Consider the following 25,303-nt stretch of genomic DNA (forward strand, 5'->3'; position numbering starts at 1 on the left):
TTCACAACACATGTCATCTCAAGGCACTTTACAGTTCAACCAGATCATACAGTCAAATTGATACAAAGTTTTCTATCTAAGGAAAACCAGTTGATTGCATTGACTCATTGACTCAAATACAATCCCTCACACTAAGCATGCTTGTAGCGACAGTGGAGAGGAAAAACTCCCTTTTAACAGGAAGAAACCTCCAGCAGAACCAGGCTCAGTGTGAGCGGCCATCTGCCAAGGCCGACTGGGGTTCAAGGAGACAGAAGCAGAGATACAAAAAGCAGCTGTAAAAGGCGGCCCCGTCCAGGAAACACACAGCCAGGCAGACGAGCTCCAAGGCAGCTCCCATGCCAGAGGATGAAGAGAGCACATCCACATAGCCACGGCCAGAGAAACAGGACCACACCTGAAGACAGGCCGATCTCCAACATCTACAATGTGTTGATGGAAGCAGCACAGCTGATGTTTCTTTCCTGGATGACGTCACAGCCAAACAGGATATATTATTTTTTACAGGAAATAAAAAATAAACTTATTATGATTAATAAGTATGGACCAGTGTAAAGCTGTTTAAAAAGAAAAAAAAGAGGGAGTCCCCCCTCCTTCCCTGCCTCTTAAATACTGCAGGCCGACTTGCTTCCGTTAAACTTAGTGTCGATGACTAAACATAAAAAAAAAAAAAAAGAGAATAAAACACAAAATGGCTTCCATGGGAGAGAAGAATCAAGAACACATATTTTCCAACTCATTTATCAGCTGTGATACTGATAATTTCTTGGAACCTTTGGGTCTTATTAAAGGTTTAGTGGAGGATGTTTTCTTCTTGTGGGTGGATCATCAAAATAAGTGGTCCTCCTCATTGACAATCATGCTGGTGATAGGTTTCTGCGCATGGGCGCTTTCAGGTTTATATGTTTGGTGTCATTAAAGCTCACCTTTCTCACCATGGTTCTTTAAAAATGGCGGAGGGTCGTAAGAGAAAAGGTGCCTACGAAGTGTATGAGAAGAAGAGAAAGGTCTCAGAAAAGAGAAACAAGACCAGTGTATTTTTTGGAGATTCTTTCATGCGATAGCTTACACTGATGCACAGGTGGGGCTTCCCACTGATGCCAAAGTTTCTACTCGACAGGCAAAGTTTGGTATGCTATTTGGAGATATCCATTTCAAATGGGCTCATGCATGCTCTCGCATGCATTTAATAGGCGTTCCCTCTAGGGAGTGTGTAAAGGATTCTGCATGTGCATTTATTTTAAAAGTGGAGAGGGCGGGTCTTTTAAAAAATTCATGAAAATCCTTGGATATCCACAACAATCTGGAAAAACAACATCATACCATGAGTCAGACTGGATAGTATGATGTTCCATGGCTGCTCTGCTGTTTTAGACATTTTTCTATATCTGACGGAACAAGCAATTCTGTTTTGACAGCATAATTTCCTGAAGTAGAATGTCAAACTTTCCTGAAAATGGCTTAAAATGTGAAAAAAAAAAAAAATAAAATTAAAGGCTTTGAAGCAGCTTTTTGAAAATCTAGACTGGACCAAAACCATCTAATTCAATAAAAAAATAAAAACATTTCTAAAATGGCAGTTAGCTAAATTCCTATGAAATACCTGATGGCATTAGCTTCTACAATGGAACTGGTTTTAGGGTTTTGGGGGCAATTTCTTTCTCACAAATGGTCAGGTTGTTTACTTGACTTGAAAACTGAATTTAGTATTGTTCAAGTAAATATTATAATTGGTCAAACAAAAAGCAGAACATTGTGGCTGTTTAGCTTCCAATTTTTATACAAATATAAACCTGCCTTCAACCAAAAGACGACTGATTATGATTCACCAAGGTGAGTGAATTCTGGGCTTTTCAACATGTGATGCTGTGTTGTGAAAATGTGGCTCATGCAGTGTGTGCACATTGTTTTTGATGTTTTGTGTGACGAAGGGGTGGTTGCTAAAAAAAATACAAGGTGAGAGAAAGATGGATGAGTGAGGAGGAGATGAAGTGATGCAGAGATGTGGAGCCAGACAGAGGAAATGGGAGCAGCGAGGCAGCCAGTAACTTGGGGTTATTAATGATTTCTCCTGAAGGTCACAGACAGTGTCGACATGGCTGGGTGGAATACATATTGACACCTTACTGTGTCAAGCACTGACAAATCAGCCGCCCCGACTAAAATGAAATGAAAAAAAAATCTTTTGCATTGATTTCAGTGGGGAAATCAGTAACAGAGAAAACAGACATGCAGGGTAAACTATGCAGATATTCTGGATCCTGCGTGGAAGCACATGATTTCTTCTTACCTAAAAGAACTTGTTTTGCTAAGTACATATAGTCAGCAGCACGCAACTATTAAAACCCAAATTATTGTCTGAGCGGAGCATGTTTTAAAGTTGTTGGAAATATTTTTGACACAGGTTTTCTTTAACTCAGATTATTTTTTTTGGGATGTTTGCACAGTCTTCTCATTTCTGTTGTTTGTTGTATGTGAATGATACAGAATCTCACTGTCAACATGTTATTATTTTATTTTGAAGGGGGCCAGTTTTGTTTCCTCTTGTGAGCAGATGGGGTAAAATAAAGCCTTAATGATTCCAGGACTGCATATGGACTCCAGAAGACACAATTTAATCACAAAGGATTTCTTTATGACCTCCATCTAAGGGCATTGCAATCATAAGATATATCATTTTATTTTGATGCTTTGTTGTTTGAAAACACGCTAGTGTATACAGTAACTGGTTACCTTTGTCCTGTGCTTCTGAGATCCACAATAGTTCCATGGTGAAAGTGAAGAGGTGAGGCTTAGCAGCTTCTAACATGCTTAAAAAGTAACCTCTGTGGATTCTCCATTTCTTTTCTGTGCATGCAGGTAAATTTCGTGAAAAGGCATCTATCCTTCACAAGATCGCTAAAAAGAAATGCCAAGTGGAGGACAGCGAGAAGGCCAATGGTGTGGCAAGCCGTGCAGGTAAAAACCTCAGTTTTTACAAGAACACACATTACCTCTATCCTTTTGACAATGTCACTATGTGATGTCGATCCCCTAAGAGGATACTGAGGGAAAATAAAGATAGAGCTAGCTCAGCCAGATCTGCTGAAGTATATCTGAAATAGAATAGAATCCATGTACTGTCCAGGTGAGGTTCTAGGATCTCTGGAAGTATTCTCTTTTTTGAAAGGTTACTTTATTGAAGGACTACAGTAATGTTCTCTTGGACTTAGTATTATGGGTTTTTTTTCTCTTAATATCTTAAATTTGTGGGGGGGTTTTGTAATAAAAAGGGGAATCTTTTAATATGGGCCTAAAAGTCATAGGCAAGAGCTGTATTTTGAGTAGAAAATGTTTAATGAAAAAAACAAAACAAAAAAAAACTACATGCAGGCTTGACATGAACGAGGCCTGGAGCATAGACATAGGCAGGCTTGTCATAAACAGGATTAGATAATAATCTAGCAAGTAACCCTGAGAAATGGGAAGCATTTATAGCTGGGGGAACAGGTGGCTGGCATGGGAGTAATGATGAGGCAAAGGTCTGAATGGACTGAATTAGCTTGATTGCTAGGTGACTATAGCTGGAGGTGGAGCTGATAACAGGGAAAACTACAAAACATGAGGAAAACACAAGCAGAGACCTAGCAGGGGTAACCTAATATGGAAAACGTTTGTCAAATGATGAGCTATTAACTATGATGAACTATGACTAAACTAAGCAATACTTAAAGATTGCATCATTCTCTTTTCCAGCTTCACTGCCTTTTTTAAATTTCTGCTTTCATTTTTGTGCAAATGCATCTATGCTTAATTCACATTCTCTTACATGCTATACATACAGAAAAACTATATATACACAATAAATCAAATTACAACTGGCAATTATCACAATTTTCACATGTTATTGAAATAAACTATCAATAGTATTTAAATAGAAAAAAAAAAAACAAGAGCAGGGAAGATTAGTGTGATGGTGAATACAGAAGTCAATTAAGCAAGAAGCCCAGCTAAGACGACCTCAATCCTCTACTATACAACCACAGCTCCACCACATTAACATCATCAGTAGCCGTTCAGATTCAATGTGCATCTAATAACCAGATAGAATAGCACATTAAGCATGCAAATGAAATATATCACACTCCCCAGAGATGCTGATTATTCATACCATACCATACCAACTTTATTTATGAAGCACTTTATGCACCGGACAGGACCAAAGTGCTGTACACAATCATAAAATACAATAAAATTATAAAATAGAGACAAAATCGACTCTTCTGTCTTTGGGCAGGAAGTCTTAGTATGCCATTTAGTATCAGCCAATGAGACCAGAAAAACTTCTTATAAAAGCGAATCTAAAATTCAGATTGTCGCTAGCTTAACTTGGCTGTAAACATTTTGTTCTAATTGACCAATCGGAGGAAGTTCGAGTAGCCTGCTAGTTCGCCCTGTGGGGCAAATCTGAAATCTGATTGGATGAAGAAAACATTCCTCACTAATTTTGGAGGTGACATCAGCCATTACTGCTGATTATGAAAGCCCTGGGCAGATTCGATTGACATAGCAATGAACTAAAAAAATATATATAACAACCACATAAATGTAATGGAAGCAGCACAGTCAAGAGAAACGCTACAAAATTAAGAGAATGAATTGTTTGGAATGAATTTATACAGTCGGCTGCTCAGTGTCACAGTGGGTATCAATGCTGCCTTGCAGCAAGAAGGTTGCGGGTTCAGTTTCACTTTCTGCGTTTATTTCCATGCTTTCTGCATGGAGTTTGCATGTTCTCCCTGTGCATGTGCGGGTTCTCTACGGGTACTCCGGCTTCCTCTCACACGACCTCACTCGGGGTAAATCGTGTCAGGTAATGGATGGATGGAAATTAATACAGTTTGATAGAAGAAAATTTAAGTTTAGGTTATGAATGTCAGTTAGTGGTTCTAGTTGATTTTAGGCCAATAAAGAAGGCTTTGAAGGCCATGACCGCCCACCACTGTTGAAATAGTGATTACAATTTTAAACAAATTATCCCCATTACTGTAACGTACAGGATATTGGACCCAGGAAACAGCTCAGACAGGTCAGTGGAATGCAACAGATTTTATTAATAATGAGTGGCACAGGGAGCGTGCAGGTGGCTCTCAGTCAGGAAATACCCTGTGGCGGAGACAACAGGTTAGTGATCAGCAATAGGGGAACTAGAGAGGGAGTGAGGCTGGATCACTAACCTGTTACTGGGTCTCAGAGTGGGCGACTGGCACCGTTTTGGGTCCGGGGCAGGAGTCCGTACGATGAAGGGGCTTGTGGAAGCGTTGGCCGTTGAGCAGCGGATGGTTAGCTGAGGACTGAGGCTGATGAGTTCCAGACACGGTTTGTTTATAGATTCCAGAGAAGGGGTCCAGCAAAGGTACAGAGGGGCAATCCAGAAGAGAGGTCCAGGTCCGATCGAGGGTCCGTTTACTGGCAGGTTGAGAGAAGCAGAGGAGTTAGGCAGACTCGGTTACTCACTGACTGAGTGGGGTTCAGGCTCAGAGGCAGGCAATCCAAGGCAGAACTGATGCAAGGGTTCAGAGTCAGATCTGGTTTGGATTCAGGGCAGGCAGACAGGATCAGATAAGGGATCAGGCAGGCTCGGTGAAAAAAGGCAAAAACAGGTCAGGTAACAGGTAGGCAGGCAAAATATAGAAATGCTGGAAGGTACTCAATGGTTGGTTTGAGACTATCTGGCACTGGGAACAGATCCAAATGAGCTATATATAGAGGTGGGACCAATTAGTGATAATCGCAGGCAGGGTGGAGTGAGCAGGTGTGTAGAGTTGGAGATTAAGCCAGCACCAGTGCTGAGATCGTCACAATTACATACTTTATCGCTCCTACTTAATATTATATTAGATGAACTGTTGGGCGTCAGAAGTCTCTTAACTGTTGCCTTAAGAGAAGGAATGGGAAAAGGTTTGGGTCTAATGGTCTAGACTGCATGGTCTAAACTGTTTTCACATCTTTCTCCTGTTTAAGCCTTAAATTCTTGGTTTCCCCTAGCCCCCTTTAAAGTAAACTATAATAAGACTTCACTAGCATTAAAAAAAACAACACGAATAATCCTCTCAGAATCTCAAAGATATGTTTTTGGTTGTATTGTGAATGCACTTCGCGCTGCATGTATGCTCATCCCAGTTAGTCTCTACCCTGGCTCCAAGCTATAGGGCCTCACTAAGTGGCTGCAACAGCCTATCCACAATCTTAATGGTACAGTACCACAATAAAGCCACTTTAAATGGAGAATCCTATATGTAGGCTCCCATTACAATATAGGGCTCCAAGCTGCGGGGGGCGAAGACCAGCACAACTCCTGCAAGTGTGGTTATATAAAACATAGCTCCAAATTGTGGGTAGGGTTTGTTAGGAGTTGGGAGTTTTCCGTTGCTAAAGATTTTGACTTTAGAACGAAAAGGAAGCCCTGCCAAATGTTTCAGAACATTTAGCATTTTTTTTTATCTCACAAATCTCACCGGTAAGACACCCTAGATAGCATTCTCCAAACTGCTTGCAAACCTCAGTTCTTTGAAACTCACTCAACCTTGATCTTTATTTAAAGAGAAAACTTTCAGCATTGGTCTTAGAAATACACATCGTAATCTGTCATTGTGATACATTATAAGTAAATGAAAAAAACAAAACTATTTTATCAGTTGATTTAAAAAGTTTCCAAGTACATGTATGATCTCGCTGAAACTTTCACTAACTCTATAAAAACTTGCCAAGATTTCCCCACTGAAATGATTAATGAGATCACAGCCGACTCTAAACAACCATGACATTACCAAGGACAGCCAAATTGATCGCAAGTGTTGTCTTCAAGCAGCGTTTGAATCAATCACACTCACTGCCAAGAGTAATTCGGCTGCTCCCTCCCCAGAAAATGCACTGGACCAAACAATAAAGAATAATCGCATGCCGAAAGGAACACTTTCATGGCTTCAGTGTTGACAGAGCAGCAGAAAGATCAAAAACATTAGATTATGCAAACAGTGCTACATTAACATATTACCCTCTTAATCAACATGCATCACTGGTGGTCATCAGAGAGGTCGCAGTTCTTTCATTTGTTAAGTTTCTTTTTCTTTCTAAAATGTATATCTAGTCAGTGTAGTGTTCATGATGCAAAGCATTTCATTTGGATCTGATTTTGATTTATCAGGATATCATAAAGAGGTGACGCCACGTGCTGGGATATAGTCATATTAATATGATGGTGAAGATTCTCAGTCATCCAGGTCTGCAATAGCACTTATTCCTGACACTCTGAATTGAAAAATCTTCTGGGATGGGAAGTGAAACGTCTTCAAACTTGGAAACAAAGTCCAGTAGATTATTTTTCCTTTTCTTTTTTTGGAATTGTCATATTAAGTTACATTATCTCTTAAGACCCGTCCTAATTGTGTCATAACCACAGTTGGGTTAAAACAATTTCCTCAGCAAATACAGTTTCATCATCTGATTACATGGCTTAGGGCTTTCTGTAATTTGGTAAAGATTGTTAAGTAAGTCCAACGTTATGTTTGAATGGAGGGATATAAGTTAAAGTTTAAAAAAAATTACTGATAGTACATAAAAGGACAGAACAGACACTGAGGTTTTATTCTTTTTCTTAACGATTAACTAGATTTTCCTGTGTGTTACCATAGAAAAGAACCTTCCGAACAGCTCCAGTGTGGAAGTAGAGGTGACCCCACCGATGAACGGAACTGCGGGGCAAGAGGGGGAGACGGTAAGAAAAAAATCAGCACAAGCAAAACGGCAGCTTTAAAGATAAAACCTCCGCTTCATGCAGATTGGTCGTGCTATTTAAAGGGAGCAGATCTGTGAGAGCACTCACGGTTAAGGCATTTATAAATAGTTTCTGCCTTTGATTTGTTCCTTTATTCCTCTGTGTGTGTAATTCATGCAAAGAATATGGCACAGGCCATTGGTGTTGATCATTTCCCAGTATATTTCCCAGTATTGCCCCTCCATCTGCAGCCGGACATGCTAACGACCCGCCTCTTCCCACAGAGTTCTATAATCACAGTTCTCGCTCACCTGCAGCTCATCACAGCCGGGTGCTACAAACGAGGTCTCTTTGACGAACTGCCACACACAGAACCGCACCTGCAGCAGTTGTGCTGGCATTAAAGATGGCGGTAGGGAGTGGCAACCCGCCAGGCGAGCAGACGGTCCTGGTGCATGTGGACAGGGATTCAAAGTCTCATGTTTTGAAGAGAACAGAGAGCATATGTGTTGGAATTTCTACCCTCAGAGCTAAAGCATTTAGCATTTTCAAATTTAGTGAAGCATTTATTTTAACCACCAGGGTTGACTCATTATTCAGAACTTCAGAGTCAAAAAAGTACTTTGTTGCTCCCAGTGAGCTTTCTACAGCAACTATTAAGACTTTAGCTCCTCTTTAAAAATAACCAAAATCTTCCCATTTAATCAATTACTCTGACTTATACTAGTTATAGCACAGATATATACATATATTCCATTTAGTTTATTTAAATGACTTACTTAAATCGTAAGTCAATAAAGCTTCAATTTGATTCAAGACAGGGGCGGAGCTAGAAGGGGGGCCAGGGGGGCCACAGTGCTGCCAAATTAGCACTTTTGTTGCTAAATCCAGCAGTTTTTCAGTTCCCCTAGCACCTTTATTTGAATAAAGCACAAACTTTTGCATAAAAGCAACAAACTCCGTCCTCCTGCGGGAGACAATCATTAGCCTGCCTTCCCCTCTCTCTCTCTCTCTCTCTCTCTCTCTCTCTCTCTCTCTCTCTCTCTCTCTCTCTCTCTCTCTATCTCTCTCTCTCACTGTCTGCTGTCATCATGCAGAGCAGGCTGCCTGTGCTGCAGCAGGCAGGTAAACCTTTCCACTTCGAACCCAGATTGCAAATGAAATATGCATGTGCAAAGCTGCTGCTAATCCCGCCCTAGTTTGAAGAAATTGAATCATGAAAATTTTTTTAAATAACAGTGTTGTATCACAAAGAATAATAGCAATTTCGATCCACAGCCTCATTCTCTCTCCATCTACTCCTTCAGTCTCCCTGTGTTTTTGCACTGCTACTTTGTTCTTCTTAGTGTTTTTATTTCATTTTAATTTTTGCTAGATGGCAAACAACTAATTATGCATTTATCTCACCAATTGCTATGGAGTGTGGAGCTAATGGCTGAATTATATGTATTTGTCTTTACTTGTTTCTTTAAACTCTCCAAATCCCCACGTTTCTTCCTTCCTGCTATCCTTTCTGCGTTGCTTGTACAGACAGCCCAAACCCCCCCCCCCCCCCCCCCCCAAAAGCCAACAATTGTAGGGATTCAGAATCTCCTGCAGGTGGATGACATGAGGTTTGCAAATTAGGTGCTGACATCACCCAGCACCTTCTAGTGCCTTTTAGAACAGCCAATGGCGACTTATCTTGCTGAAGAGTTGGCAACACTGGTCCCTGCCTGGCAACCACAATGAAAATGTTTGTACGCCACTGATCCAAGATAGAATGTGACCAGAGAAGTTATTGATGAAAATCCAGTTGTTAAAAAAGGTGTCTGTCTGAGAGAAAAATCTTGTGAAAAATTTGCATTCTACCTAAATGAGCAATGAGTAAGGACTTCACTGTAAAATGAACCTTAATCCTTCCAATGTGGGCTGGAGGTAACATTCCCTAATCAATCCTTGCCGTCAACGATTCAACTTTTTCCTAATTTAAACCTAGAGATATTGTCCAGAATTACCAAGGGGATTCTGGTTCCTGAGCTAATGTTACGAGAGTTCCTAGGGTTGCCCAGGCAATGAGCAGCATCTAATATTTTATGTTAGGAAAAGAGCAGAATCCTGCAAACATGGAAGCCAGCAAGGGAAGGTACCGGAAATAGTCCAAAAAATACATTATCGCACTCTTCAAAGGGTCAAAGGCTATTAATAATAATAAATAATAATAATTTAACTTTATTAATCTCACATTGGAGAAATTTACCTCTCTACTGAACCTGTATGGAACTTGGAGAGCAGAGGGCTGCCATTATGGGGCGCCCGGGGAGCAGTGTGGGGTTAAAGTTCAAATACTGTACAAAAAAAAATACTTATAGTTTCTCATTTGATAGTTTATCCAAAATTAAATATATCACAAGTGAAAAAAATTCCAGAATAGTGTTGTTTATAGCATAAAATAATTCACCAAGATAGCAGACGAGGTAAAATTCCTCATTCGGTCACATTACCACTGAGGCCCTATAGGATGCCGTGACTTCATTTTATTAAGGAAGTAGTCATTTTAGATAGCAAGTCAATATTTATTCACCTTTGCGATGGAGGTTTTATCCTTTAATGAGGACGAATATAAAGCAATCAGAGTCTTAGTGGTTTTATTAATGCTCACTTGTTTAATCACAGCTGCTAATCTTACGTAGAGCCTGTGGAATTTCATTATCTTTCAGAACATTCTCCAGATAGTTCTGTGTTTTAATTAGTTTAAACCAGAGTTTAACCTTTTGTTTGTATGGGGATCATAGGATTTGGACTGGTTCTGTGGTGGCTGGCTTCGGTTCGGTTGACAGTGCACTGCTGCGGCCGGGCATGAAGGGACGCACGCGGTCAGTGTTTTGGATGGAAGGCTGTGCTCTGCTGCTGCGCCTACATGGGGAATGAGGTTTCTCATTAATCCGATTGCAGCGAGCGGTCCAAGTGTTAGATTCAAAATATTGTGAGATCATATTTCATATAGGACAAAAATGAATCTGAAGCACAAAAGGATTTTGAAACAGCTTTTCCTGACCCCCAACAGAACAGCAGAGTCTTTTATTCACAGAGCAGAAACAAATGGGTGGGTCTTAAACAGAAAACCCTGTAATGATTATCTGGCAGGATGCAGGTCATAAGACAGTGTGAAATGACAATCTGGCTGGATGGAAGTCACACAACAGTGTGACTCTGCCTCATGACCTACTGGATGCAGGTCATAAAATTTTATGACCCTCCTGATTGAATCACAGGACAGAAATGTAGCATTATATTTCTTCAATGTTTCATATGCCCACACAATAATTTTATAATTATAACTCTAACACCAAGCACCAGATCCTTTCTGCTGTCCGGTTGGGAAACATTGCCCTTCGGATGTGGTTTTTACCCGGTTCGACTCATGACTCTGGGCCGGTGGCGTTCGAGCTGTGGTTCTCCACCTGTGGTAACTGACCCCTAGCCGTCACGGTTCTTGTTGCTCTGCAGCCCAGACCATAAAGTTATGGAAATCCATATGGGGCTGCGGCTATACTAAACTGTGCAACTAGCTAGGGTTCGTTGTTTTATTAAATAAAATATTTGATAAAAAAAAAACAATGCTTTGAATCAACTTTACTACCATCAGGCACTTTATTAAAGCTAAACAACAGAGAAAAAAAGCCGTTCCAACTTTGGTGTGTTGAATCTTACTGATGCTGTGAGAGCAGGATTAATGCTAAAAGAATCTAATCTAAATTGATCCAAACATAGTATTGTAACTGTATCAATTTGAATGGTTGATTTTGAATTGCTCTGAATTGACTTCAGTACCCCTGGTTGGGTCTCTATATCATTAGCATTTCACAACAAACGTTACACTAAACAGTTATGGTAATTGGCCTATACTTATAGAGCGCTTTTTCTTGACCAAAGCGCTCTACACTACATTTAGTCATTCACCCATTTACACACACACTCACACACTGATGGTGGCAAGCTACAGTGTAGCCACAGCTGCCCTGGGGCTCACTGAGAGAAGCGGAGCTGCCGTACACTGGCGCCACCGGGCCCTGTGACCACCATCAGTAGACAATGCAGGGGAAGTGTCTTGCCTAAGGACACAACGACACTGAAAGTCGGAGCCGGGACTTGAACCGTCAATCCTTCGATTTCAGGGCAAACTCCAACATCCGACGCCACTGTCGGTTATTAGAAAAGAATCAAAGACATTTTTTAAATTAATTACCACTTAATTAAAACATTAAATTGATGTTAGGTTTATTAAATAACATCCGATAAAAGTTGTCACATGACAAACATACTTTTTGAAAGAAGAATTCAGGGTAACAGGTGACTAGGTTTTAGCTTAACTTTCCCAATCATGAAATTCATAACTACTCGTTTAGAAAACGCACAGAAAACAAAATTTCTTTGGAATGTGTTAACTACTGTAGGTAAATGTAGTCTAATTAATTTAATAGAAAAAAATAACACTGGTGTATATTCACAACACAATGTAATTTACAATTTTGTTTGGTTCTTTTGAAAAAGTTAATGTACTGCATCCACAAAGCACTGAACATGCAGAAAGAAATAGATCCATCTGTCATGATGGGTTACAGAGCAAGCCCAATATGCAGAACACACACGGAGGCTGGATAAAAAGTTTAACAAAGTTTATTGAATCACAAGCACATGAATATTGCACTGGAACTGGAACTGGTCAGGGGGGCAGGTTCACTGGAGTCTGCAGGGATGACAGTTCAGTTAGCAAACGGACTGATGAGTTATGAGTCTTAGATATTTCTGAGGAACACCTTGAAGGAGTCTGGGTTTCTCTTTGAGAGAGGAAACTGTTGGATCCAGAGACTGTTTGTTCAGCAGAGTCCAATAATTGCTTCAGCGTCTTACTTCTGACTTTGAGGGCAGACCTTGATTTGAGTTTCCAGCTCTTAGCCAAGAGCTGCAGGGGAATCCACAGAAGAGTCTTCAGGTTTGGCTCACGAGTGCAGGCTCGGCAGGTTAAGCTCATCCAGAGCCTCAGGGAGAGACAGGATTCCTGTGAGGCAAAAAACAAGGAAGAATTAGAATCTTATCTCATCAAGAGATAGCTAAGATTCTCAGGTTACAAGGCTCAGGTCGCTAACCAAACTAGATCAACACTGCAGCGTTGAAGCAAGGTCTGAAGGCAGGTTATATAGCGCTGGACTTCTGATGATGAGATGCGCCACAGATGTGTTGGAAGGCTCAGCTCAGGAGGACCCACGGCGCACTCTGCTGGAGGAAGGTGATACAGCTCCAGATCCCAACAGTACCCCCCTCTCAACGACCGCCTCTTGGTGGTCCCGAAGATGTCGACGGGAGGGAGCGCTCATACTCCTCAATCAGTGACGGATCGAGGATGTAGGAGCCAGGAACCCATTGGCGATCCTCCGGACCGTAGCCCTCCCAATCGACGAGGTACTGCCAGCCGCGACCTCGCCGACGGGAGTCCACGATCCGGCGGACGGTGAAGGCAGGATGTCCATCGACGTCCAGGGTTGGTGGAGGGGAGTCGGATGGAGGGCACAAAGGGCTAGAGACAACTGGTTTTATCTGGGAGACATGGAACGTGGGATGGATGCGGAGACTCGAAGAAAGGTGTAGGCGTACGGCTGAGGGGTTTATAATCTGGGCAACCTTGTAAGGACCAATGAATCTGGGAGACAATTTTGGAGACATTCCCTTGAGGGAAATGTCCCGAGTGGAGAGCCATACATCCTGACCAATGACGTACTCTGGGGCAGGGCGTCTTTTGTAGTCCGCGAAGCGCTTAGAAGACACAGAAGAGCGGTTCAGAGTGGCGATGATGTCCCTCCAGATTCGCTGACAGCGACGGATGTGGTGGTTGACTGATTGGACCGAAATGCTGCAGGAAAAAGAGGAGGCTGATAACCGAGACTGACCTGGAATGGAGATTGACCGGTGGAAGCAGACTTGAGGGAATTGTGGGCGTATTCAATCCATGTTAGGTACTGACTCCAGTCAGTGGGGTTGTTGGAGGTCAGGCAGCGGAGAGTTGATTCAAGCTGTTGGTTCATTCTTTCTGTCTGACCGTTGGACTGTGGGTGGTAACCGGAAGTAAGTGATGACTTACAATTCAGGGCAGAGCAGAAGGCCTTCCAGACTTGTGAGATAATATGTGGTCCGCGGTCGGAGAGTATTTCCTGAGGTATTCCATGGAGCCGGAAAACATGCTTCACCAGAAGCTGTGCAGTCTGGAAGGCCGTGGGAAGTTTCCTGAGAGGAATCAGATGACACCACTTGGAAAAACGGTCGACGATGGTAACAATAGTGGACATAACTCTGGAGATAGGGAGACCAGTGACAAAATCGATGGCGATGTGAGACCAGGGACAAGTTGGAACAGGAAGGGGATGCAAGAGGCCAGAGGGCGGTTGATGTGAGGTTTTGTTTCTGGCGCAGATGGAACAAGCCAAAACATACTCCTTCACATCCTTGTGCAAGGTAGGCCACCAGAAACGTCTAGAGATCAAGGCGATAGTTCGGCTCACCCCCAGGTGAGCGGAAAACTTGGCTGTGTGCATCCACTGAATCAAGCGGGATCTGACAGAAGAAGGGACATAGGTTCTGTTAGGAGGACCGTTACCTGGGTCAGGTTCAGAAGCTAGGGCAGAGTTTATGAGATTGGAGATCTCCCAGGAAACCACTCCAACAGTACAGGAGGCAGGAAGAACAGGTTCAGGCGTCTCGGATTGATCAGCAGAGTATAGACGAGAGAGAGAATCGGGTTTGATGTTCTTGGAGGGTCTGTAAGAAATAATGAGGTTGAACCGAGAGAAAAACAGAGACCACCTTGACTGACGTGGGTTAGCCTGTTTGGCGGACTGGATGTACGCTAGGTTTTTGTGATCAGTCCACACCAAGACTGGGTGTTCAGCCCCCTCGAGCCAGTGTCTCCACTCCTCCAATGCGAGTTTGATGGCCAGAAGTTCTCGGTCCCCAACATCGTAGTTTTGTTCAGCCGGTGAGAGTCTACGGGAGTCCATTGGAAGGTTTTCTTGACAGATGTTAGAGTTGTGAGAGGTAGAGCTGTCTGACTATAATTCCTGATGAAACGACAGTAGAAGTTGGCAAAACCCAGGAATCTCTGCAGCTGTTTTCGGTTCTCAGGTGTCGGCCAGTCCAAAACTGCACTGAAACCGATTTGAGCTCTTATCTACCCAGTCATTGCTTTCACCTTTACTTTTGGAAAGATCTAAGAGAAAGACTTAAAATTTCTCACCTTAAGATTCAGGTTCACAATAAATCACAGCAACTTTCAAAATAAAAGAAAAAACTGACTATGATTGTAAAGAGTCTCATTAGGAACATTTCTTTACCATCAACTGGGTGGGAATTGAAAAGAAATGGATTAATGTTAAAATGTTAGGAATTTACTAAAATATAAGGTCTTATAAGCTTTTAAAGAATAATAAAATATAAAACTACAAGCCATGCAGTTAAGTATATTGATATGTACTCAAATTGCTGCTATAGTGTATGTATAGTGTTGTTTCTCCTGAATGCATGAATAATGTGAAATCAAATAATAACAGACTCAACTTTTTGTATGTTAGACTTATATATGGAGCAGATATCATTTGTGTGCAATGTAAAAATAACATAGATATGCAAATTCTTGTTCACATATACTCAAACAGGCTCAATTGGCTTGATACATTTGATCCACTACATTCTTTGCATTACATTAACAGGTCCCTTGAATAAAAAAAAAAAAACTGATCTTAAAGGGATAGTTCGGTATTTTTGACATGAATCTGTATGGCATCCCCATCACCAGTGGCATGCAATCACACTGACTTACCCCTGGCAGCGTCCTGTGAGCAGAGTTATCGTCCAGTTTTGGTCAAGCCGAAAGTAGTCCGGCAGGTTTTTAGGACCAGCGAAATAAAACGTTTCTCTTCCCAAAACATTATGTGTTCAAAAGAGCGATATTTTTGCATCCCAAAAACATTGTAGTGGAAAAAGTCACACGTCGTTATCAATTGGTCCTATTTTCTCTCTGTTCGTATCAGTGCGCGCCGTCATTCAGACAGCGAGCTCAACAACAGCCAGATGCATGTCTCCCTCCGCCTAGCTTCCTCCTAGCGGAGGGAGACATGCATCTGGCTGTTGTCAGGTTAGTAGGCCCTAGCTGTCTGAATGACGGCGTGCAATGATACGAACAGAGAGAAAATAGGACCAAGTGATAACGACGTGTGACTTTTTCCACTACAATGTTTTTGGGATGCAAAAATATCGCTCTTTTGAACACATAATGTTTTGGGAAGAGAAACGTTTTATTTCGCTGGTCCTAAAAACCTGCCGGACTACTTTCGGCTTGACCAAAACTGGACGATAACTCTGCTCACAGGACGCTGCCAGGGGTAAGTCAGTGTGATTGCATGCCACTGGTGATGGGGATGCCATACAGATTCATGTCAAAAATACCGAACTATCCCTTTAAAATTGAAGAGAACAAAAAAAACAAATCCCATAATCTATACCATTTACAAAAGTACAAAGTGTTTATTTGTATTTTTTTCTCTAGGCTACAACAACATTTTAGCAGCTCCAAACAATATAAAACAATGTAAAGCAAAACTGTGCAGGCAAATAGTGCATTAAATCAAACAAATATTATCAAAAAGTTATAAAAGGACTTTACAGTTCATAAGAAAAAATATGTACCGTATAAGAAAAATATCCCTTTCCTTCAATGTCAAGCCTCCCAGCTTTTTTTTGTTGCACTTTTTAAACTTAAAAACTAAGGACAATTCAGAGCAAAATGTAAACAAGATAATCTGCTGCTGAAAATAGCATAAAAATTGGATTTAAGGATTCTAACTATAAAAGGATCAAAAGCAAGGCTAGATTCTCTGGGTATGCATGATTGCTGTGTTGTATAACTCATAAATTGTTGTTTTCAAATAAATCAATATTATTTGACCTCAGATTTGAATACTTACATACTTACTCCTACTACATTGTGTATTTTTAAGGCAGACAATTAACATCTTTACATAAACTTCTTTCAGTAATACCCAGGTAAAATTGTAAGATTTTATTTTTTTTTTTTACATTAAACAGAGATACTGATGGATTCTTTTCTAGGACAAATGTAGACTATAAATGCAAGCTAACATGGGAGTTACTGAAGGATACAGAGTACAAACTATAGTCATGTTTGTATTGATCCACTACACTGTAAGTCACATTCATATCCAGTGAAGCTTTAGGTTAAAAATAGTAATGATAGAAAACAGTCCTCAAGCAGTAAAAATATCTACTATTGTGAAGGAGAAAACAATGCGACCCACATAAAAGCCTCTAAAGTGATTCTAAAAATGATTCGTCTTCGACCGGTGAGCGATTAAGACTCCATCTTTGTGTGCGTACAAGAGCATTTCTGAGATGGTGACTCACTAACTTTGATAAACCTGGCTGCTTATTGGCACGCCTGATTCCTAGATGCTGCTATTTTTAGAACTCTGTCCCACAGTGCGCCCGTCTGTGTCACCCAGGAAGTTACTGGAAACGGCTCACGCCATCGTGTACCTCCAGAGGCCCAGTCCTACTGCTTTTTTCATCTCTCCCCCGAAGCCTTGGTAACAAGGTATAAGGAGATCATTAAGGTCAAATTAAATCCTGATGTAGACTTCTTGTACACCTCTTTATAAAACTCTGACAGGCTCTACAACATTCTGACATTTTTCCCATTGATTTAAAAATAGAATACCCTACATATCCTTGCTGGTGTTTGATTAAAAGTAAAATCTCTCAATATTTATTTAGGATTTGTGACAGTTTTTAAGAAAAAGTGACCTTCTTAAGAGACCATAAATCCCTTCCAAAATACGGCAAATTTGAAATCTCAACAACCCATGACTCATCACATAAATTGATTTACTGCTAGATTTACTTTTCCTTTAAAAAAAAAATCCTGAGAATTTGATATCCAAATGAAAAATATAAAGTAAAAAAATTTATGGATTAATTAAGGCTGTAAAGAAATGCCTTAACATGTTAAAGTAAGTCTGTTTGTAGACAAACTGACATGTTTCTAGCAATGTATTATATAGCATGTGCAATCGGCAGTCCTGAACCTTTCAGAACCAGTACTATATTTTGCCCTTTTCTTGATAGTTACAAGATGGATTAACAAAAAAAAAACATCAGGTTTGCTGCATCACTGCTGCTGTGCTTAAATATTTACTCTCTCTGAAGGATTTTAACCAGTGGAACTTTGGTCCAACACCAGGTGCTGAGAGCAAACGCTTACCTCCAGAAGAAAAAAGAGAGGAAGAAAAAAAAACCTTAGCCAAATGTCAGGCCGCCCCTTGCAGCTCTGTGGTGTCTGATAAAAGTCAGTCCCTTTAAGCACAGAGTTGGCAGTGTTACCAACTGAGGCACTGCAAGGCAGGAAAGTCCCCCGAGGGGCTGGCATTTCAGAACCAAGCCAGAGTCAGGGGCACCAGCAACATGGGATTCTTCAACTCACAAGGCGTGTTAACCAAATTATACATAGTCAGGGTTCTGGTTTATAACATTAACTTGATTTCATGTAAAAGCTGACTTGCATATCAGAACAAATATCAAAGAGAAGATTCTAAAATATCAGTCATATTCTGTAGGGAGCAACCACAAAAAATACCTCGATTGCTGTTGCATCATATCAAAATGTTTTTTATTTTTATTTTACTAACAAAACCAAAACATAAACCCTCCAAAATCAACATTGACAATTTTGATATAAAATACACTCACATACACTCACCCCCCAACCCAAACACATACAATCATATTTATCTATCCTTGTGGGGACTTTCATTGACCTCCATTCATTTCTAACCAATTTCTACAGCCTAACAATGACCCTTACCGTAACCATTACGGGTTCATACCTAACCCTAATCCTGACCTAAACTCAATACACATCTAACACGTAAGCCTAAAACAGCATTTGGACCCAAGGGGACCAGACATTGGTCCCCACAAGAGCACATGGTCCGCACAATGTGCTAAGATTTATGGAAAATGGTCCCCACCATGTGATAAATACATGCCCACGCACTCCTCCACACAAACACATAATTAGGAGAACCAGATAACTGTTCACTCACTCTTGTCTTTTTTAATTCTAAAGATTTGATCAGAAGGTTTTCTATATCGTTCCTACAACTGATGGTTTTCTAATTTCTGATGTTTTTAATCCTATTCCTATGATATCAAATTACTTATGGCCCTATATATGATGGAAATTCTACTCTCCAATAGGGCAGTATAAGGAAGAAGTGTAAAAAATTAGAAAGAAATTGTTATTGCAATTCCTGTCTTAAAAAAACAAAACAAAAATACCTATCTCTTCATTTCATTCTAAAGACCTCTAAATGTTTTTGGTTTTTTTTCATGATTCACAATTCACCTTTCCAAGTTCCAGGATGTTTCAGCCCCTGCATATTGCTGTATTCATCTTCTCTTCCTAAATAATATTTAATGCAACAATATGAAATCGCCTTCGGGTATTTATTAAAGTCTTATTTAATTGAAATCAGGCAACAATGCAGCCATCTGGATATGGAGTGCAGGTAGAAATGAGGATGCAGAGCAGAGGAGATGTGAGCGCAGCCTTTTGTTAGGCAGCTCTGATTACCAAGGTTACAGAGTGATGCTTAGCAGCTGTAGCTGTCACAGCAGGACGAGCAACTCATGATTCATGCTAAAGAAATTTTTAAAAGATTTCTGTGTGACTGTAGATATGCAATGCAGATCTATTTAAGAATGTTAAAGCTTTATTTAAAATAGTTAGAACGTACATTCCAATACCTGCTAGCAGAAGCTGTTTTTATTGTACGTCCCTCTTTCCCCTCTTTGTCCTCTGTGTTTTTTTTTTTTTCTTTCATGTCTTATTAATTATTAATGTCATTTACACAAGGGCATAAGACAACCTCTAGGTCATCCACATATACATGGGCAAACCTGCTCTCTGCTTGTCCCTATGGCCTATTATCATCCCTCTTAATTGGATTCAAAGGGAAAGAGACAAATATCCGCTGCCAGAAGTGTCTGCTGTTGCACCACTTTAGTTCTGAAGCAAGGCAAGCCTGGGAGTTAATAGAAAATATGATTTAGCTTCAGGGATGTTTCATGGTAATCACTGGCTCTCTGTGGCTTACTTGGCATTCTGGTAGCCATGCCGGTCAGGCCCACAGGGGTCGAGGCTGCAAGGCTGACATCAGCAATCAACGCTGATGAGCCCCACTGTTCAAAGGGAACCTGTTGAGCCCAGTGCAATCACCCAAATCAGACTTGTGCATTATAAAGAGATAGTTCAGGATTGTGTAGGAAAGGTTCTAGAGAGCAATTATACCTGTACCAGAAAGGTTAACTCTACTAACTTATTTATTTGGGACGATCCAGATTATTTGGTTGGAGGTCCCTAACAGCATGGCCAAGAGCAAGCCAGCGCCATCTTAAAACAACTCAAATATAGAAAATATCGAAAGTTGTTTATTTCTAAAGTATTTAAGATATTTTCAAACCATTTTTTTTACATAATATAAACATTTGAATACAGAAAATAGAGTTTGTGCGAAACTGTTTAACACTTTGAAAGATGTGAAACTTACATTGTTAGAGTAACTGATATGGGAAGATGACACTTAAATGCAAAATATGTTTTTAATATGTATTATTATATACATTAGTCATTCTGACACTTTCTCACTTTTATATTATGCAGTTACTTTGACTGGAAACATATGGACATAGGAGCAGATGCCACATTAATCTGGATCATATAACAACGTTGCTGCAAGTTAGGCCTGTGCAATATATCAGTTTTCTATTTCTATGAAATGAAAGCAATTTTGAAAAAACAAAAATCATTCGTGGAAATTTTGAGAATGCAGACTGAGAAATCCACTTGTAAAACTAAGGCTCTGGAGATTGTTTATATAAGGATCTGATCCTAAAAACAAAATGTTTTCTTCACAAGTTGTTATTTTTTAGACCTTTACAGAAATGTTTACTATAGCTATAACATACATGTATTTATTTTTAATGCTATTTAATCCCCAACAGTTAATTCATTGTGTGTAAATATTATTTATTTCCTCTATTCATGATAAAAATAATGGGTTACTTTTTAAGACACTACATTAAAAGAAGCAGCTATGTATATTTCCTTAGGTTTGGTTCATTTTAACCAATTTGTGTTTCGCATTAGTTACGCTTCCTATGTTAATATGCAGCTGTTGTAATCTTTGTCTCAATATATAACTGTTATAATCACCTCAAAATAGAAATCATGGCTTACTAAAGGGGTTTATTAAGACAAGTCAAATATAAAGTTTAGTGTTATTTTTGTATCGAAGAGTTCTGTTTCAGAATTTACAGTAGAACTAGAATAACCCCCACCGATATGGCTGATATGTTAATGTCCTGCTTTAAAATGGTAATAAAGTCAATGTGACGTCTACTCTTCGTCTCTGTGCCTTAAATCCACTATGTCCTATTCTCAGCATTTGTTTCACACAGCAGGATTTCTGGCCAGGGACCGCCTCAATTTCACGTGTAAATAATCTGTGGATTATTTGTAATTAATCAGTGCCACCGTTGTGACAAGTCAAAAGCTCCAGGATTTGCATAAACCGGTCTGGGTCCATTTCCGATTAAGTGATTAGCTTTAGCTTCCCTGATCAGCTTAATTTGATTGTTTTTTTTATGCCAATAGAATTATCTACCTTCCTTAAAGAATCCTCAACTACCCCTTTACAGTAGGCAAAGGAACTTGGATTCGCACGTCATGCTGTCAGTTCCTGCAGACCTCCATGGCTTGTCGTGTTGCTGTCTTCCTCATTATGATGGTTGCTATGGAAAGGTGCATCCTGATGAGACCATTTATCAAGCTGAAGGACTGTAGTGAATTTTTCCATCATCCTTTAATGCACATGCAAAAAGCATGACTCAGCCCATTAGGTTATTTGCTTCATGTTTAACTGCTAATTATTTCCAAATGGTGGACTGAATTATGTGGGCACCAGCGTGGCAGCAATATCTAACAGCCTGACGCTGAAAACAAACAAAAAATAAAACATGTTTTAGCGTGTGTAATGGATGTTTTTATTTGTATTTCACAACAGCTGTTTCATTTTGTTCTTTTTTTCTCTCTCTCTATCTTGTGGCATCTGGTCTTAGGCTGAAGATGAAGAAGAGGAGGACCAGCCTCTGAGCCTGTCCTGGCCTGAATCCAGCCGCAAACGCTTCACCTACCTCCTCATCATGCCGATTGTCCTCCCCCTGTGGCTAACTCTCCCTGACGTCAGGAAAACGGTGCTTTAGGCTGACTTTTCCAACTTTTAAGCCTCAAGAAATTGTTCTGCAGTCAAGAGATTATGTATTTACCTCTTCTTTTTTCTTTTGCAGTCGTCAAAGAAGTTCTTCCCTGTTACATTCTTGGGGGCCATCTGCTGGATTGCAGGGTTCTCCTATCTGATGGTGTGGTGGGCTCACCAGGTACACACAATTTTAAAGTGTTTGATAGGAAAAGAAAAAAAAATAAACAGCAAAATATCCTGTCCCCTAGTAAGCATAATCCACCTTTCTTTACATTATATGTCCTTACATCCTCCACATCATTGACAACATTTTTTCTGTGTGTGTGGGGGTATGTGGCTGGACGACATGTCCCCTGCACTTTTTCAAACGTCTATTTTAGTCCACTACACGTTTTACTCTCCAAAAACAATGTTATGTTACAGAACCCAGACATTCATCGGGCACTAGGACCATGCTGAAAACTACAGCTAAATCTGAAGCCTGCTTCCCTGAGTTCAGACCGCCCACAAGCTCCTGATTGGACCCTCTGTCCTTTCTTGTGTGAATGGCTGTCACCGCTGTCACTCCTGAGAAACTCACTTTACAAACATCTGGTGCGCCATTGAATCTGGTCTGTGATTGGATGCTCAAACGCACTGAAGTTAGTTATTTTTAAAAATCGTCGCGTCCCCCCATTTCTGAAATCAAAATTTTGTCCAGTCTGATCAAAGCACTATTACAGCTGCATCCTTCAAAACATAACGGACTGTTAGAGTTTTGTCACTCCCATCAGCTCCAAAGTGCCACAGGGACATTTGAAAAAGCTGAAACAAAAGATGAGGTTTTATTTACCCTAAAGCTTCTTTTTTTTTTTTTTTTTTTTCGCAGGTTGGTGACACCATCGGGATTACAGAGGAGATTATGGGTCTGACTATATTAGCAGCTGGAACTTCTATCCCTGACCTCATCACCAGTGTTATTGTTGCACGTAAGGGGCTGGGTGATATGGCAGTGTCCAGCTCTGTGGGCTCCAACATCTTTGACATTACTGTCGGGTACGTAACATCAGAGCTTTTTTAAGCCTTAGCTCAATGTTTGTTGTGTGTCCCCTCTAAGACTTCATTTTTTTTTTTTACTTTAAGTGCCTTTGGATTGAAAAACAATTTAAGCTCCTAAAGTTGTTCCGAGAAGAGATAAAAAGTTGAATGATGTCACATGTCAGGTCATGCTACAGCCTGTGCATGTATTTGAATTTCTGGTGATGCTAAATATATGAAATTGGATAAATATATATATTTTTATGGTGGAGCTTTTACAAAAATTGTAGCCTTTGCTGTAAAATAAGTTGAGGCATTTGTTGTTGTGGTGTGGTTACATAAAAAATAAATAAATTTAGATGAATACACAAGGTTTATACTTGCCATACTATGGGAGGAAGAAAAAATCCCAGATAGCTCTTTGTTTGACTTTAAAAAGTAATATTATATAAGGTGTTTTACTCACCAGTGGCAAACAAGATGTTCAATAAGGTCAATATTAAGTATCTACTTTGACTTTTAATGATTTTATCTAAAAGATTTGCACAGAGTTTTAAATCAATGTGATGGAAGAGTGAAAAATGATAAATGCTTTTGAACTTTTTCACTTGATTTTGGGAATATTTGAAATTAGAACCTCTAATCTGCTCTGTATACGCATCTATCTTGAAACTGTCAGCTTAGCTCATTATTTTGGCAGACTGGTTGAATGGAAAACATCATCGAACATCAGCTTTTATAGTTTTGCCACCGTTTCTCAGTTGAGCTGAGGGTTGGGCTTTCACTGGACTATCCAGACACACAGAACATATGCCGTGACCTAAAACCTTTCACTTCTGGATATTCCTTTATATATACAGTCTACTCCTGCTGAAATATGAACCTCTGTCACACATATACTTTTGTGAGATTTTGCCATTTACGTATCTTTCTACCTGTACTGTCTATAGAAGCAAAACTCTCCCACAGCATAATGCTGCCATCACCAATTTAAGAGAGTGGGTGTTCAAGGCAATGTGTGTTTAATTTTAGCAAGAAAAATGACCAAAAAGTACAATGTTTGTCTCATCTGACCAGAGCATATTCTTTGCTCTGAAGATCTTTGCGTTTGTTGCGCTGGATTTTTATTTGTTTTTGTTTTTTCACACACGTCTATTACAACAAGAATTTGTGTAGGAGAAGCCTGACAGATTTGCTTGATTATGGTGATTATGGAGCCTCAATATAAACCCTTCAGATTTTTATTTGATATTTTATTAAACAATGTGTAATTGTTCTGCTTCTTCAAGGTCACAGATGCAAGGTCTTAAACGCAGTAATGCATGTGATTGCGAAAAGTCAAAATGTAGCTAGGTTTAAGAAGTATGAGTTCTGCTTTAAGACACCACTGATTAGTTACTCCATCCAGTTATATTGGCATTTGACTTGACATTTATAACGTGTTTGTATCTTTGCAGATTGCCATTTCCCTGGCTAATGTGGTCCATGTTCCGTGGCTTCTCTACAGTGAAGGTCAGCTCCAACGGCCTCTTCTGCGCCATCGTGCTCCTCTTCCTCATGCTCCTCTTCGTTATAATCTCCATCGCTGCGTGCAAGTGGCGCATGAGCAAGCTTTTGGGTGTCATCATGTTCATGCTGTACTTAGTCTTCCTGGTAGTCAGCGTCATGCTGGAGAACAAGGTGATCAACTGCCCTGTGACGATCTGAGAGACCTGCCGAGGAGCTGTCCTCTCCTCAGCAAACTCGCTACCATCCAATAACCATCCACATAGTCTGCTGTCGATCTCACCTAACCCTCATGACCCTTTCCACCACAAGAACCATACATGAGAATAAGAGAAAACGGGGAGAAACATCTGTGAATATTTTTGACCCAAAACACTTTTTTGGACGTTCTTTTTAATGGGGGTTGCAAGCCAAACAAACGGTATTATGCATGCAATTAGTTTCACTGGAGGAAGAGGAGTAAAGACGTTGCTAGACTGGTTTAAATAGCAATGCTTTGAACAGCGAAAATGCCATGACTTGATTTGAACGGACAAGCTCGCTCAGCAAACTGAAATGAATGTCAGATGCAGATGTATTTGTATACAAGGACATGGCAGACTCTTCGGATGAGTGTTTCGCTCCAAACCCGATGGTATTGAGACGAGAATCGTGTTTGAGA

The 25,303-nt window shown here is 40.3% G+C and overlaps 1 protein-coding gene across 7 annotated transcripts in view; it reads left to right on the top strand.

Annotated features, from left to right (window-relative positions):
• LOC119776117 (sodium/potassium/calcium exchanger 2-like) overlaps positions 1-24,983 on the top strand; it is an 86,363-nt gene extending 61,380 nt beyond the window's left edge. For all 7 annotated transcript variants that reach the window (XM_038274383.1, XM_038274380.1, XM_038274381.1 and 4 more), the window contains 6 exons: positions 2,860-2,958; positions 7,674-7,756; positions 21,980-22,114; positions 22,208-22,297; positions 22,988-23,154; positions 24,594-24,983. In XM_038274383.1, the coding sequence (XP_038130311.1) occupies positions 2,860-2,958; positions 7,674-7,756; positions 21,980-22,114; positions 22,208-22,297; positions 22,988-23,154; positions 24,594-24,843 (824 nt within the window). In that variant the 3' untranslated portion in view covers positions 24,844-24,983. The remainder of the gene's footprint in view (positions 1-2,859; positions 2,959-7,673; positions 7,757-21,979; positions 22,115-22,207; positions 22,298-22,987; positions 23,155-24,593) is intronic.
• The last annotated feature ends 320 nt before the right edge of the window (positions 24,984-25,303 follow it).

This window comes from Cyprinodon tularosa, unplaced genomic scaffold (genome assembly GCF_016077235.1).
Source record: "Cyprinodon tularosa strain WSP-4 unplaced genomic scaffold, ASM1607723v1 ctg91, whole genome shotgun sequence".
In the NCBI taxonomy this organism is placed as follows: domain Eukaryota; kingdom Metazoa; phylum Chordata; class Actinopteri; order Cyprinodontiformes; family Cyprinodontidae; genus Cyprinodon; species Cyprinodon tularosa.